The 16,248-nt window shown below is 48.0% G+C and overlaps 1 protein-coding gene across 10 annotated transcripts in view; it reads right to left on the bottom strand.

The window, feature by feature from the left end:
• Positions 1-9,226: 9,226 nt before the first annotated feature.
• Positions 9,227-16,248, bottom strand: part of PPFIA4 (PTPRF interacting protein alpha 4) — a 35,711-nt gene continuing 28,689 nt past the window's right edge. For 5 of the 10 annotated variants that reach the window (XM_068986354.1, XM_068986355.1, XM_068986356.1 and 2 more), the window contains 4 exons: positions 15,768-15,943; positions 13,580-13,648; positions 9,757-9,931; positions 9,227-9,276 (listed from right to left, as the gene is read on the bottom strand). In XM_068986354.1, coding sequence (XP_068842455.1) covers positions 9,227-9,276; positions 9,757-9,931; positions 13,580-13,648; positions 15,768-15,943 — 470 coding nt within the window. Of the gene's footprint in view, positions 9,277-9,562; positions 9,622-9,756; positions 9,932-13,579; positions 13,649-15,767; positions 15,944-16,248 lie in introns of those variants that run through there. The other 5 variants (XM_068986357.1, XM_068986359.1, XM_068986361.1 and 2 more) reach the window with 2 other exon arrangements.

Genomic DNA, 16,248 nt, shown 5'->3' with positions numbered 1-16,248 from the left:
GATTGTCTGCCAGGATGGGCATCCATGAGAGCCCCCCAGCTGGCCACAGATGCTACCACTTCTGCAGCAGGGCTCTTCTAGGCCAGGCTTTTCTGATGCCAGGAAACCAGCTCTGGGGCTGACAAATGCCAGACTACCCCCTCCTCATCCACTTAAGGTTAACCTGCCACCCAGAGAGGGAAAGAATGCTCTCACTTAGCTGACTCCTTAGAGCAAGAGGGCAGTTCTGTTTCCAGGGAGATAAAGCAAGGGACCAGAGTGCCCCCTTGTGTAAGCCCTCTGGTCAGGGGGCAACTCAGGAGCTGCCCTTTGATTGTTATGCAGCCTCCAAATCCACTCCCTGAAAAGATAGCTTGAGATATGAAGACAGCATCTTGACCTGGACAGACTATGCACATCTCCTGTTCGTCTCTTCCTATGCCAGTGGCTGGGCTGGGCCTGCCCTGAATTGAGATAAGGGAGAGGAATAATCCAGTTCCCAAGTCACTGGGGGGGCCAAGCTTTTACAGTGAATCCTGGGAACCTTCCAGTGGTTTTATGTTTTGTTTTGTTTTGTGTGTTGTTTGTAAAGCTGCCATCTGACCAAGGTCTCTGTGCTGAAGTTGCCAGGGATAGGTGCGGGGTTGGGGGCAGGGGCTCCTGGGGTGATTAATTTTGTTAACTAAGCATTGTGTGGTTTTGCCATTGTTTTGTATATTTTTTTTTGCTAACTTATTTGGATTTCTTTTTTTAAAAAATAAATAAAGACTGGGTGCTAGAAGAGTGTCTATGATATAGAGGGAGGAGATGACTGATGCTATAGCCTCTTCCACCTCGGTGGTCCAGACACGTTGCAGGGCCAGGGCTTGTGAAGCAGATGGTGCTCCCAAAGCATCCGAGGCACCACACTGCTGGTGGTCACGAGGTGCCTGAACCCTTTTTTCACCATTACAAAGGAAGCCATGTCTGGTTCATTGGCTGGGCAAAGACAAGATTTTACGGAAATCCTTGGGGGACACGTAGGAAATTTCATTCAGCATTCTGTTGCACTCTAGTTCATAGGTGCTATTCACAGTCTCCTGCACTCCATCCCACTAGGTTCATTCCCTTTCAATTAACTGAGCATGCTCATTTTCCTAGCACTCAGAACACAGCCAGCAGACAGGGGTATAGAGCTGGAATCTGTGGGTTTACCCTAATTCCTGCCTCTCCTCTGGTGCAACATTAGGAGTCCTGTGAGGAAGTGGGAGGTGATCAAATCAGGGTGACTGGAGTCAGACACTATCCCTTTATTCCAAGCCAAATAGCATGCCCTCTCGCCACACTCTTCCGATACTCCAGGCTGCAGGAGATTCTGGTCCCTTTCTACAGCTCAGAGGATGAAGCCAATTTCGTTGAGGGTTGGGAGCAAGGGGTTTATAAAGAACAATCAAAGGAAATGAAGCTAGGACTCTCTCCATATGGGATGCCATTTTCCAAAGACTAGCTTCCTGAGGGGAAGAAGGTGGGTGGAGAATTGAGATGAAGGATTTGGATAGAGATCACATACGTTAACTGTTAAAAGCATCAGGAGCTAGAATTCAGCTATAATTTAGTCAATTCAGACTAGAAACTATTAATTCCGACTGCTTCAGGCTGTGTCTGGCTTATTGCAAATTAGAAGTTTCAGAATCATTACAGAAGTCAGGGGATTCAGAGTGCAGTACATTCCAGCCTCAATTCTTTCGGGCCCTTCACAACAGACTTGACCCAGTTTTATCAGCCAGGCCCAGGGCCCTGATGCCCTTCCTGCACTAGCTCCGGGCCCAGCTGCACCATCTCTACCACACCTATCTTCCTGACTTGATCCTCGAGAGGGAAGACAACACACTGCTCCTGGAGGTTTCTCCAGAAACCCTGCGTAAGCAACAGGAGAAGCAAGCCTCAGAGCAGGCTCACAGAATGCAGGCGAGAGCACAGAAGAGTGGGGGGCGGGAGCGGGGGGGGGGGGGGCGGTGGGTGGGTTTCTCTAGGGCTCGCTCATCCCAAACCACCAGGCAGGTTGGGTCTACCGGGAAGCATAAACTGGCCTAATCTTTCCCCATTTGTGAGCTTTTCTTTCTGGGTTTATGTCACTGTGTTTACGCTGTGGACAAGGGGTGTATTCCATTCGCTGTTCTATTTACTGGCATGTTTTCCATTTCAGTAAATAAATCTTGCCTGCCATCAAGTCATCAGACACTGTAGTGGCAAGGTGCACCCATTTCCTGGATGGAGAAAATAACAGAAAGCATTATGTGGTTCAGATACTGGCCCTAGACTGTTAAGATGCTTATGTAAAGGGTAATGCCAATAAGCCCAGACTGTTGCATATTCCCATATATAGAAAGGCACTAAAATCATTAATGTGATAGGCCTGTTTTTTGTGATTATCAGTAATCTTTGACATTTGACTATATTTTTATTTTTAGCAAAAACTCCTATATGTCCTGGCAGAACAGTTCCTCAGAGCTATTTGAGAGGCTCTCCCCTGGGCTATCGTCCTCAGTAAGTTCCCCCAAGTAAAACATACCTTTCAATTGTTAGGTTGTGCATTTTTCTTCAGTTGGACAGTCTTACCTCCTTGGCAAGACTGGAGAGGAATACTTAGGTCACTGCCACAACTCTTAGCTCTCCGTGGCTCATTGCCCTTGGAGATGAGGAGGGTAACACGTGTGGGTATCAAATTATTCGTTCTTATTATCCAACGCAAACATCGAACTACCCATTCAAGGGGTATCTTTTCCCATCAGATTCATTTCTTCTGGCCCTGGCACCTTCCAAGCTCCTAGGGGGATACAATCCCACCGCATTCAGTTGCCCATTAAGTGGTCATGGTCTGACCAAGAGAAAGACACTTATCTCTACTAAGGAACTCATAGGTTCTCGGGTTGCTGGATAAGTTTATTTATTCTCAATTATCATTTCAATTGGAATTTGAGGTTGATATTCATAATCTTACAAATGAACAGTTCTCAGCAATGGCTATTAGGGTTGATTGTCAAGTACTGTCATTGTATACTTATTTCTCAGTCTTTAAGTCCTTGAGCCTCCCACCTGGAAGAAACAATTTGCTGAAATTTCCCATGTGTGAGCATTACTTTGAGCATTCTTTGGCATTGCCTTTCTTTGGGATTGGAATGAAAACTGACCTTTTCCAGTCCTGTGGCCACTGCTGAGTTTTCCAAATTTGCTGGCATATTGAGTGCAGCACTTTCACAGCATCATCTTCCAGGATTTGAAATAGCTCAACTGGAATTCCATAACCTCCACTAGCTTCACATTCCACTTGACTTCACATTCCAGGATGTCTGGCTCTAGGTGAGTGATCACACCAGCGTGACTATCTTGGTCATGAAGATCTTTTTTGTACAGTTCTTCTGTGTATTCTTGCCATTTCTTCTTAATATCTTCTGCTTCTTTTAGGTCCATACCATTTCTGTCCTTTATCGAGCCCATCTTTGCATGAAATGTTCCCTTGGTATCTCTAATTTTCTAATTTTCTTGAAGAGATCTCTAGTCTTTCCCATACTGTTGTTTTGCTCTATTTCTTTGCATTGATCGCTGGGGAAGGCTTTCTCTCTCCTTGCTATTCTTTGGAACTCTGCATTCAGATGCTTATATCTTTCCTTTTCTCCTTTGCTTTTCACTTCTCTTCTTTTCACAGCTATTTGTAAGGCCTCCCCAGACAGCCATTTTACTTTTTTGCATTTCTTTTCCATGGGGATGGTCTTGATCCCTGTCTCCTGTACAATGTCACGAACCCCGTCCATAGATCATCAAGACCTCTATCTATCAGATCTAGTCCCTTAAATCTATTTCTCACTTCCACTGTAAAATCACTGCAGGTGGTGATTGTAGCCATGAAATTAAAAGATGCTTAATCCTTGGAAGAAAAGTTATGACCAGAAAAGAAAAGTTATTCAAAAGCAGAGACATTACTTTGCCAACAAAGGTCCGTCTAGTCAAGGCTATGGTGTTTCCAGTGGTCATGTATGGATGTGAAAGGTGGACTGTGAAGAAAGCTGAGGGCCGAAGAATTGATGTTTTTGAACTGTGGTGTTGGGGAAAACTCTTGAGAGTCCCTTGGAGTGCAAGGAGATCCAACCAGTCCATTCTAAAGATTAGTCCTGGGTGTTCTTTGGAAGGAATGATGCTAAAGCTGAAACTCCAATACTTTGGCCACCTCATGCGAAGAGTTGACTCATTGGAAAAGATTCTGATGCTGGGAGGGATTGGGGGCAGGAGGAGAAGGGGACAACAGAGGATGAGATGGCTGGATGGCATCACAGACTCGATGGTCATGAGTTTGGGTGAACTCTGGGAGTTGCTGATGAACAGGGAGGCCTGGCATGCTACAATTCATGGGGTTGCAAAGAGTTGGACACAACTGAGTGACTGAATTGAACTGGACACATGTGTGAATGGCAAAGTTTTGTCAAACTGGAGCCTAGACTCATTTATTATTTTCATGGGATAAACATTTGTCATTAAAGCACAGTTCAGTTCAGTTCAGTCGCTCAGTCGTGTCTGAGTCTTATTTGTCATCAAAGCACAGAGACTTTCTTAAATTAACAAACACTTAAGTTTCACACTGAATTACAGATAAAACTCCAATTAATGAGTAATGAGTGATAGTTCTTTAGGGAAATCAGCTTAAATTTGGTCTCCAGTGGAAGCACCTGCAATAAATCAAACAGGCTTAATCAAATGCTGCCTAATAATAAACTTTAGGGAATCTGCTAGAAGAAGAAGATAAGAATTATTTGAAGTCGATATACCAATTGACAGTGTGTAGAGAGGAACTTCTCGGAGTGTTTAGATAATTGGTATGAACTGTGGAACATTTAAGAGTACTATTTGCTGCAGTTTAATAAACATCCTTGGGTATCTAACTTCTTAGAGTAACCGAGTTGGCAGTGAAAAACCTTTTAAAGTGCTGCAGGTGGCTGACCAGCTGGAGAGGGAGGTAAAGAAGGTACAATGGAGGGTGAGAGCAGAGAAGCCCCCTCAGTTCAGTTTTACTATTTCATGGGTAAGAGCTAACATGTCACGTCCCCTGGACTTGTCTGAATTCCTGGCCTCTGGGCTTCAGGCTAGGGCTGAGACACCTGGAGGTGAGCTAAGCTCAGGAAGAACTGAAGGGGTTGGACTAGGGTCATGGCTAGGGGCGTACCACCTAGACCCAGATGGGAATTCCAAACGCCACAGTGATTATGGCTGTGCCTCACCCCTCAGCCACAGGCAAACACCAAATTCAGATTCTCTGCCTCTCACTATGCTGGGTACATTCCTAAGAGGAGCAAAGAAAAATGTTCAACGGAAGAAACCTAGAGTCTTCTTTTTCACAAATGCTGATAGAAACACGATGTTGGGGTCTCATCTCAAACGCAGCCTGTCCAATGTCAAGTTCACATTTCCACATAAGCCTGTTTCATCTACATTTCCCACCCAGTGGATGGCAATGTTGAGAAACAGCAGTTTTCCTGAAATCCTTCAGATCTCACTCCTTTAGCCAACTGGTCACCAAAGTTGGTCAAGTCTACCTTTCATCATTGAGAGGGTAGTAGGGGACCCCTAGAGGCTTGCAGGCACTAGGCCAGCAACTTCCCTTGCCTGTTCGACCACCTGGAATCAAAGGTTGCTTTGTCTTGCTCTCATCCTGCCATCTGTGCCCATGGACTCTGCCATCCCATATCATCGGTGGAATGGTTCCCCTTGAAGATGCAAGGCTGTATTATGCTGCCATCAGGGACTGCACCATTCCAGTGAACAAAGAAAGAAGTCTCCACAAAGAGCAGAGGAACCGAGTGCCGTAGGAGTGGCAAAGATGAAAGTCTGAGAAAGGCAGGTGGGGGGCTTAGCCTCAAGGTAGGGGCTCAAGCTCACTCAAAAGAAGAGCATATACCGGTAGTGGGTCAGAACTTTTAACAAACTTCTACATAGCTATATCATACCAGTTACATGGTCTCAGCTTTACAATTTTCTGTTCTATAAAATGGTGATGATGATACATCACAGGGCTGTGAAGGTTTAATGAACTAATACATTTACCATGCTTAGAACAGTGTCTGGCACAGAAAAGTTCTCAATGTTTAGATTTAATAATAATCCTCATAAAAACCCTCTGAGATAATGTTAGCTCATTTATTCATTCAAGTATATTCATCTAGGGACACATGAGATCAATGGGATTCACTTAAAGGAGCTTCTTCACAGCCCTGTGGGAAAGACTAGAGAGGACGATGACTAGGCAATATTGTGGTGGGCACAGAGTGCCCGGGTCAAAAAGGGTTGCTGATTACTTAATTTTGCTGAGGAGAGGCAGGCAGTGCCTCCCACGTGACACTTGAAGTGGGTCTGGAAAGTTCACAGCTGCAAAGGCAAGAAACGTATTTGTGCTGCCTTCTTCTGGTGACGGGGCTGGATAGACACATTTCTGAGTTAGGCTGACTCAAGACAGATCTTCCCCCGACCCAGGGATTGAACCCAGGTCTCCCACATTCCAGGCAGACTTTAACCTCTGAGCCACCAGGGAAGCCTGAGAGGGAGAGAGGGCATGGGAAAACGTCACAATAGCCTCTTGTCCTGCCCCAAAGACTCGGATCTCAGATCTAGAGGTGCTGGGGAGTTGCTACATAAGTGCACAGCAGAGTGACATGACTGAAGGGTGTTTAGGATTGAGTTACTTATCCTCTGGCATCAGTGTGAAAGGCTATGAGAATAGTGAAGCAGGTGTGTACAGAGGAAGAGAAGGAAATAAATCAATCCCAGCAGTTAGGACTCCTCACTCCTTTTCCTATACTCCCTTGGCACAAGTAACCCAAACATTAACCTATCAATTCCATGGTTATATAAGTAAACAGAAGGTTACTAACTACAAGTTTGAAAAACTCTGATATTTACATTCCAGCATACAACAGCCCTTAGGACTGTGGAATAAGCTAGATGTATCAGGTAAGTTTGAAGTTTAAAAAAAAAAAGACCAGAGCCATATGTATATTGTCTCAAGACCAGTTTATTTATTGGTATATACACACCCACACTCAACACTCATACACACCCATCTACCCATTCTTGATGCACTGAGCCAGTACAGTGCTGAGAAGGGACCTGATAAGACACAGGAAGCTGATGGGGGCGGGGAGGGTATGGGTCACTGGTGAGTCTCCAGATAAAAAGTATACTGATGGTGAGGCAGAAGATACACCAAGACAAGAACCTTCCATCACTGTATGCATAACCTCGCTGAAATATATCCCAAGATACCCTGAACAGACCTGGATCCTGCTAGCTGCTGGCTTATGATATAACCAATTAAGATAGTGTTAAGTCACAGAGGAGAAGCTGGGACTAAATTTCCCACTTAGCTAGCCCATCAGAGTTCCCTGAAGGAATCAGATGGCCTTATGGTCTCTGATTGTGAGTTCATCAATCACAGGAATCTGGGGCTCCTCCTTAATCTTAACATCCATTACCCAGAGACGGGAGCTTTTTATCTCCATCTGACTCGTTCTCTGCTCAAGAACTCCTCCAGCTCCATTGCCAGTGGCCTGACAGACAGGAAGGGCAGGCAACAATGAGAGCAAGGGCAGGTGAATATCTTGTCCAGATGCATGGAAGCCCACCCAGCCCCACCACTCTGCAGCAGAAGGCTGTAAGTGTGGCACTGCCCCAGACTCCATCACTCCTTCTAGATGGGGTTCTCTGACCCTTTATCCGACCTGATAGCCTAGCCCCTACTCAGACCCAAATCATCAGCTTGCAAACTAGCCGCTCAGCCACCTGAAGGTTGGCACTGTACTGGCCACTCTCCAGGTAACACGCCCCAGGTACTTCTCCTCTCCTCTCACTAGGAGAAGCTCTGGGTTCCATCAACTCACCCTAAACTTGGGTTCCAAATACTTCCAAGCACCTTGGCAGGAGAAGTATGTGGGTGAAGAAGAACTTATTGGAAATGACATTCCTACCAAACCAGGACCTATATCCCTCAGCCCTAGAGGCAACCACACTGCTGGGGAAAGCAACTGAAACTGGGCAGGTCTCAGGAATTTCTGGAGGCAGCCCCTGAACACCAAAAGCACCTTGAACTACGGTGACAGTTTGGGGACAAGCAGGAGAATGACAGTCTTCAAGAACACTGGATTTCCTGGACCTAGGACATGATTCACTAAAGGGGAAGCTTTATTTTCTTGCTAGGAGATCAGGGGAAGGAAGCCTCAGATTACCTTTTTCCCAAACCAGATTTTAAGGTCAGTGTATTAGTATATACTCAATCCACTCATTAGGTACATTTTTGTAGGGCTGGGGTTATCAAAGAAGTGGGCCAGAGGGGGACAGCAAGGGAAGAAACACTGGGAGCACAGCTGGCAGTTCATGGTTAGCTCTGTTCTGCCCCAGAGCCAAGATCCTTCTCCCTCCAGCCCGGCAGCAGCTCGACGCTACAGCTGGGGCAGGAGGCAATTCCCACTGCCACCTGGGCTTAGAGCTACCGCAGGACATCGGCTCTCCCTCTAGCTGACCTGCCTGCAACCTCTCACTGGGCAGGAGGGCTGAATTTCCCCATGCTTATGCTTGACGTTTGGGATTGAACTTAAACCAGGGCCTAGAATCTCCACCTGAGCCTTCCTTCTTCCCAGGTTCATCATCCTGAGAAAGAATGGGGCCGTCTATGTCTCCCAGCCCCCAAAGAGGTCCTGAAGGTGTGGCAGCAGCTACAAGGTGCGGATGAGTCGGGGGAGGGAAAACGGTGGGGAAGGAGGTGTTGCCAAAAGCAGACGTAGGCCATCTAGTGCAACCAAGAGACAGACAGAAACCAGAAGGCCAAATAACCCAAGCAAGGAAGTCTGAAGCGCCCTTTCCTTGGAAGGGCCACCCCAGCCCTTGGTGCTGCATCCTGGTCTCCGGTGGAGTGTGTGGTCCAGACCTGTTAGATGCAGAAGACGGGAAGCGGAGTCCGTCTATCTCCGGCTGCCTTCCTCTCCCTGCCGCAGACCCACAAGCATGGACGACCTGGCTGCCTCACACCACCAGGAAACCCAGACACATCCCAGAGAGCCTTACAAGGGACACACGGTGGACTTGGGGTAGCGGGATGCTGAGGAGTAGACGAGTACATTCTGAGAGAGGAGACTAGGAGCCCTGGGAGTAAGGGGGAACCAGCAGGACGGTAAGGGCTATTCGAGCCTGTGAAACCAAGCAGGAGGAAGCTGGCCTTCCGGGGCTGTGGCTAGTCCCGGAAGGCGGAGAGCATGTGTCCGTAGAGATAGTGGGAGCGAGCTGAGAGAGAGAGAGAGAAAGGCATTTGCGCAGTGAGTTGGGAGCGACCCCCTGGGAGACGGGTTGCAAGGTATCTGCGGCGTGCTTGCAAGCTTGAAGCGCCCCAAACCTGAGAAAGCAGTAAGAGCAAGCGGCAGTGGGCGCGAGCAGCGTGGAGCAACAGGGCCGGCCCGCCAGCCACGGGCGCGGGGAAGCCTCGAGCCGGCGGACGGCGGACGGCGGGCCGCGGAGCGCCTCACCCCGGGCCGCGAGCACAGCCGCGAAGGACCCGGGGCGGGAGGCGGGCTCAGCAGGAGTAGGTCCGCACTGCTGGGGTCTCCAGTCTCCGCGCCCCCGCTGTCCGGACTAGGAGTCGACAGCCGCCGCGGAACACAGAGCGACGGGTTAGCGAGCTCGCAGCTCGCCGGTGGAGCCCTCCCGCCCGCGGCCGCGTTAACAGCGCCAGCCCGGAGCGGCGCGCCGCGCCCCGCCTGCGCTCACCTTCAGGCGTGATCTTCCGCGGGGACGGTGGAGGCGGCACGGGCCCCATGGTGGACGCGCGGAATGTTGTCGGGAGCGTGTCGGCCGCGGCGCTGAGCGGGGCGCGGCCGTGGGGGTCCCGCGGGCGGAAGCGTTTCCTCCAGGAGGGCGCGCGGCGGAGCGCCTGGTCTTCCCCCTGCACCGGGGGGCGCGCAGAGGCCCGGGGCTAGGGCGCTATGGCCGCCCTTCGTCCCTGCCTGGGAGGGCAGGCAGTGCCTGTTCTAGGGGTACCTTTCCCTTCAGAAACAACGGAGCAAGGGCACGTCGCGTTTCCGGCCCTCAGCCTTTCCCTGTGGAAAATGACTGGACGAAGCGGGTGGCTCCGGAGAGCCCTTGCGACTCTGAAGGCCCCTGTGTCTAGGCGAGGTGCGGTCCCCTGTTCAGATCTGACATCCTGCAGTTTAACTCAGTTTCCCTGTCTCCTCAATCATCTCAAAGTGGGCTTGGGATAACCACTGACCTTTAAAGTATCCCTCCTCTCAGCCTCATCCATGGTTAGTGGTCAACAGCCAGGCTCCATGCACTCCTTCCTGTCCTTCAGGAGACTCAATATGGCTGCAGCCCCAGGGTCCTGGAGGAGTGCTGGGTCAGGAGCCAGGAGACGTGGCTTCCATTTTACTAGCTGTGTGACCCTCATAGGTGACCTCTCTGAGCTTCAGTTTCATTATCTATAAATGTACAGGCTGCCTATATGCTGGATCTGGGGAGAGCAGTGACAAGGCTGGGTCAGGCAGATGGCCAATCTGGATAGGCTCTTCCAAAGGAGGCAGTGGACAGCAGTCCCCTGCTATCTGCCCACTGTATTGCCAGCCAAGCCTCCAAAATAACTCTCTCTGCCAAAGGGCACCCAGAGCCATAACCCTACAGGATGTCCCTCTGCACAAGCCTCCCAACCCACCCTTCAGAGCCTACATCCACCCTCCTTGGCAGCCATGCCTAAACCCCCTCAACCCTTGTGCTGGCAGAACTGTTGCAGGTAGAGTGCTACCAGCGGGACTGAGAGACACCAACCCACCAATTCCCACCTCAGCAACCTCTCCCAGCCCCATTAGGGTTTGCTGCTCCTGCCCCGAGTAGGCCAAATGTTCCCATCAGTTCTTAGCACCATGTATCTCTGTCATAGCATTTTAAAATGTACTGATGAGATTATGTCATCAATTTATTTCTCTTCTCCTCTTCCTTCTCTCCCCCACCTCCACTTTCAAATTCTAATCATGGGGCAGAGATTTTGTTCTTTTTGTTTCAACCAATATATTCCCCAGCCTCTGAGTAGTGCCTGGGAACACTGTAGGTACTCAATAAATAACTATTAAATGGCAGCTGGCTCCCTAGGCACACATCCCACCCCTGAGTTTATGCGGAACTTTCCTCATCAGTTCTGTCTTCCCCATGTCCCGAGACCCTTCTCTTCTGCACGCTTTCTCTCCATTTCCACCTTCAGCCAACACTAAGGTCTTTCTGTTTTTCTCCCCTGTCCTGTAATAGGCATTCTTTCTACTCAGCATCTCCTCATTTCCCTTGAGTCCTGCTATCCCTGTACAGGAGAACTGGATCTAGCCCTCCAGGGCCTTAAAGCTTGAGAAGGGAAACCAAGAATCAGAACTGTCAGAGAACACAGTTCCAAGAGACAACCCAAGATTGCTTATGATGTACTAGATGGCTGGACAGGAGGCAGGCTCTTGGATCTCCAACCTCCCTCCTGCTACTGTCCCATAGCCCCAAATCTCATATTATTCATGGGACCTGGCATTCTACTTTAAGCTTCCTTTTAAAAAATCAGTTCTCTCCACCCCTACATCCAACTGCATCCCAGAAAGACCACTACGTTGCCAAGATAATATCACCTACTCAATAACTCCACCTTAATGTCTGAAGCCTGGTATCTCCACTTTTAGGAGGCAATGGAATGTAGGAAAAAGAATACAGGAATCAGATACACTTTTGCTCGAGACTTGCTCTGCCACATACCAGCCTATGACTGTAGATAAGTTACCTGTGACAGCAAGTTACCTCTTTGATCTTCAATTTCATCTGTAAGATAATAACCTGTCTCATGTGATTATTACTAGCATAAAATAAGATGTCTGCCATCACTTCACTACCATGCCTTGCCCCATGCCTGGCTTTGAATAGGCATTCAAAGACTATTTTTGTCAGGGCTGAAGGAGTAAAGAGCTTTCTAAATTAGAAAGCACCATTCAAAGATTTATGAGAAAGCTGTATCAAAGAAAGCTTAGATCCTAGCGTATGGGAAATAAGTAGGAAGGTCCTCCTTGTAGGAGCATTAGGAAGATTCAGATCTTAGAAAGGGGACACCTAGTGGGGTTTGGCAGTTTATCTCTTTGACTGAAATGCACACACACACACACACACACACACACACACACGTGTGTATGGTAAATAACACACTCCAAATTTCAAGGTACCTCTGTGAAGAAAACACCCCTTTACAAATTCTGTGTGTTTCTAAGTGTGTCCTATCTACCAAGGCAGAGCAGGAATATGTTAAACCCAACCAAGAAAAGATTAACTGATAAGTAGGTGACACTAATGGTGTCCCATAAGGAGGCCCAGAAGTCTAAAGAGAGGCACTGGTGGGGTGGGGGTGCAAACAAAGGGAAGCTGCACAGAAAGTGGGGATCAGCAGATCTGATTGAAGATGGAGAAACTAAAAATAAATAGTCTGGGCTCTTTTTTAACTTGTTTGAAACCAAGGCAGGTAAGGCGGACCTGACAGGGAGGGCAGGCAAGGCTGATGATAGGAAAGTGAGTAGGGAGGCGGAAGGGGAGAGAAGGCAGGCACTGAGGGGACTGTGTCCTCAGGAAACCTATGTGTTAGCAGGCATCTCTTACAGAAGGATTACGGCCAGAACTCAGGAGTCTTCCCAGAGACAGTCCAGCCTAAACTTGAGAGGAAGGCCTGACAAAATCTACTTGGAAGAGACTGTTTCTTCAGTGACCAGGGTACATGAGTACAACTAGAGGGGAAGCTGGGATGATTGCAGCCTGAGCCATGTGTTTAACTACGTCACACTGAACTGAGGAGCATGTGAGCCAACCTGTCATTGAATGACCTCAGCGTAACTTCCACCTCCAAACAATCACACTGCTGGGCGGGTTAGAAACTTTATGAACAGGCTGGAGATGTGCTTTGCTGACAACACTGAAAAGAGGAGGTCTAAGAGATACAGTCAGAGAAGGCAGTGGCACCCTACTCCAGTACTCTTGCCTGGAAAATCCCATGGATGGAGGAGCCTGGTGGGCTGCAGTCCATGGGGTCTCTAAAAGTCAGACACGACTGAGCGACTTCACTTTCACTTTTCACTTTCATGCATTGGAGAAGGAAATGGCAACCCACTCCAGTGTTCTTGCCTGGAGATTCCCAGGGATGGAGGAGCCTGGTGGGCTGCCGTCTATGGGGTTGCAGAGTCGGACAAGACTGAAGCGACTTAGCAGCAGCAGCAGAAGCAAGAGATACAGTAAAAGGTATGATCCCAAAGAGATTGCCTTTGGGGGAAACCTCTGAGCTTCTGTTAGGAGGTTTGGGGCACAGAGTTTGAAAATGCTAGAGGTTCAAGGAAGGAGTTTCATAGAGACTTCTCTAGGCCTATTGCTATGCCTGTTTCTGCCTCCTCAACCCCCTGACATCATCCCCATCCTGTATGGCTCGCCTCTTTTAGGTTATTCCACCAATCATCAACCCAAGGAAAGAACTCATGAACTTCAATGAAGCAGCAGTGACCACCAAATCTTCAAGGTCCCCAGTTCACAGTCAGGTACTCACATCATCCAGCTTCCGGTCTGTGCCCAAAGCCAACAGGTTGTTGAACTCTCTCTCCAACACTTGGCGTGCCTAGAGTCCACAAGGTGAGACAGGGGGAGTAGGGAGGAGCTATGGTTAATGACTTCCAATACCATCTTTCACCTGTTTCGTAGGGAGTACAAGGGTAGAGATGGGGTTTTCAGTTCATTTAACCCATTGGCCTTTGATACTGTTCCTTTAGGCCTGACCTTGGTGTCCTCCTACAAGTCAAACTGTAAACCTTAGGATTTTTTCATATGGAGCTAATTAAAAAAAAAAGAAAACCAACTATAGAACACATGGATGGACAGGCTTCACCTACTGGGGGAAAAAACCAACAGTTTGTCTATAAGGGAATATCATGGCATATTACTTCTCTGAAGGGGTAAATATGCATGGAGAACATGGATAATAAAGATTTATTTAGATTATATAAATGTATTTTATGAGGTTCCAAATAAAAATTTTAACTTAGGAGACTGCTCAGTCATGGATCTTGGTAGCCCTTAGGCTGTGTGGGGCATAAAGGCCTTCTGTAGGCCTCTTATTACTTTAACTCACTAGGAGATTTGAGAAATGCCAGAAAGAAGGAAGTTTTAAAAATTGCCACCAGGTATTTTTAACCATTTTTATGAAGGATTCTATATTGGATCAGATCCTACTTCCCTTAATAGCTAAGCTAAATGAATGGGTCAGAAAAACAAGAATGGTTAGAGAGCAACAGAGGGGTAGCCCTGCCACTGTTTACAGATGTACAGCTATCCACAAAAACTGGATGTATGTAGAGACAGGAAACAAGAAAAAACAAGCCCATTTCTGAGTAGAAAATACTAACCATAGAATTCTGTGAGGATGGTCTTTGTTGGTAATGGGAACATTTTTATAAACGATCAAAAAGGAGATGCACAGTTAATTTTCAAGTATCCAGATGACACTATTCCCCTGGATAGTGAAAAATGACTATGAAGCTGTGTAAGTGGGCAAGAAGGCGACCAATGAGGCTGGACGTGGACAATCATAGAGATACTGCATTTTGTGGGGAAATCTCAGCTCTTCCTAGAGAACAAGGGGAATCTGTGTGATCCATTTGGACTGGTGGGGATGGGTCACTGTAAAGAGACTACAGGACACCCTGGGCTTGTGTGCTGCCATCACCCCTAAAAGGCCAACACACCACCAAAATTACGAGACAATTCAACACTACCCTGCACAAGCAAAAACCTGTCTGTTCCCAGAATAGCTTGTGCAGCTCTGGTGGTTGAATTTCAGAAGATATATGACAGCTGCAAACAGTCCAGACAAGGGTAGCTAAAATGATCAGGGCATGGAAACAACTCTATATGAGAAAGGCTAAAAGAATTAAGACCACTCTGTCTGGAAAGACAAAGCCTCAGACCCAGAGGTAGCACAATCAGGGTTTATGAAATGACACAAAGTAGAACTAGTCAAAAACAAACATCTGTACCAAATCACAGACAATTAGGATGAGACAGTTGTCCTCCCCAGGGGGAGCCCAATGTGAATTATATTTAGGAGAAATAAGATCAGGAAGTAATTTACACAACAGGTAGTAATTCTAGAGTCCATTATCGACAGGAAGTTAGAAAGGTCAAACATAAATAAGTTTAAGAGAATTCAGATATATTCTTAGATGATAGCTCCATAATAAATATGAAATGTAATGGAAGGAGATGTCTAATCTTTTGAGCTGTTGACAGGGAGACAACGCTTTGGCATGGAGCAGCTCTGGGCTGTGTTATTTGGTATATTTAGCTTTCTTAAACCTAGGGACCCAGAGCAGATCCCTAGGATGGGAAACAAAGGAGATACAGGTTCTCTGGGCCCTAGGGCTAGGGTTATTCATTTTCGTCTATGAATAGTCAGGTCAGAAAAGCAACTTGAGGAAAGTCTCAACTGCAATGGTGTGGCTGGGAGGAGATGGAGGTGCCCACTGCGGTGGCACCAGGCCTGTGTTGAGCGTGTTCTGTTTGTGAGGAACACTTGTTTCCTAGGGAACTTGGTTATGCACAAGGACCACTTGGAGGTTTGAGGACATTTGTGATCCCCTCTAGGACAGGCCTCCCGCTGATCCATAAACCTATGCATATCAGAGGGAGAGAAAGCAAGAGAAAGGGAGACAGAGATTGAGACTGATGACAAGGATGCCCACCTGGGTATTTTGTGTGGGTATCTGGAGAACGAGGGCCAGTGTGTTGTGGTCGAAGTTCTCATCCAGGGCCAGCAAAGCGCCATGCACACCACTCTCATGGAGGTTTCCTGCGTAGTCCCGGAGCCCAATAGACTGGACCCAATGAACTACCTGGTCATTGGTCCAGACTAGCACATCTGGAGGGTGGGGGCAGAAAAGCAGCAGAGACAGGTGTGGCCAAGGCCTCTCCAGGGACAGAAATGGAGGTCCCTGGACCCAGATCCCCAGTCTCCCGTTTGTATCGGCTCCTACCCACTCCCACCCCCCTTAACTTTCCACATCTTCTTTCTGTCTTCCCTGGCACCTGAGCTCTTGGAGAACCAGCCCATACTACTCCATTCTTGTCAGCCTGCAGGTTCAGGCCAATAGGCTTTCTCCCCAGAGGCCCTGGATCAGGCATCCCCTGTCTCTAAGCAGGCATGGCCCTTTTCTTAGCCTTTCT

Source organism: Capricornis sumatraensis, chromosome 14, assembly GCF_032405125.1.
Source record: "Capricornis sumatraensis isolate serow.1 chromosome 14, serow.2, whole genome shotgun sequence".
NCBI classification, from domain to species: domain Eukaryota; kingdom Metazoa; phylum Chordata; class Mammalia; order Artiodactyla; family Bovidae; genus Capricornis; species Capricornis sumatraensis.
Note: the sequence above shows the minus strand (reverse complement) of the source record. Positions and strands in the feature narration are given on the sequence as shown.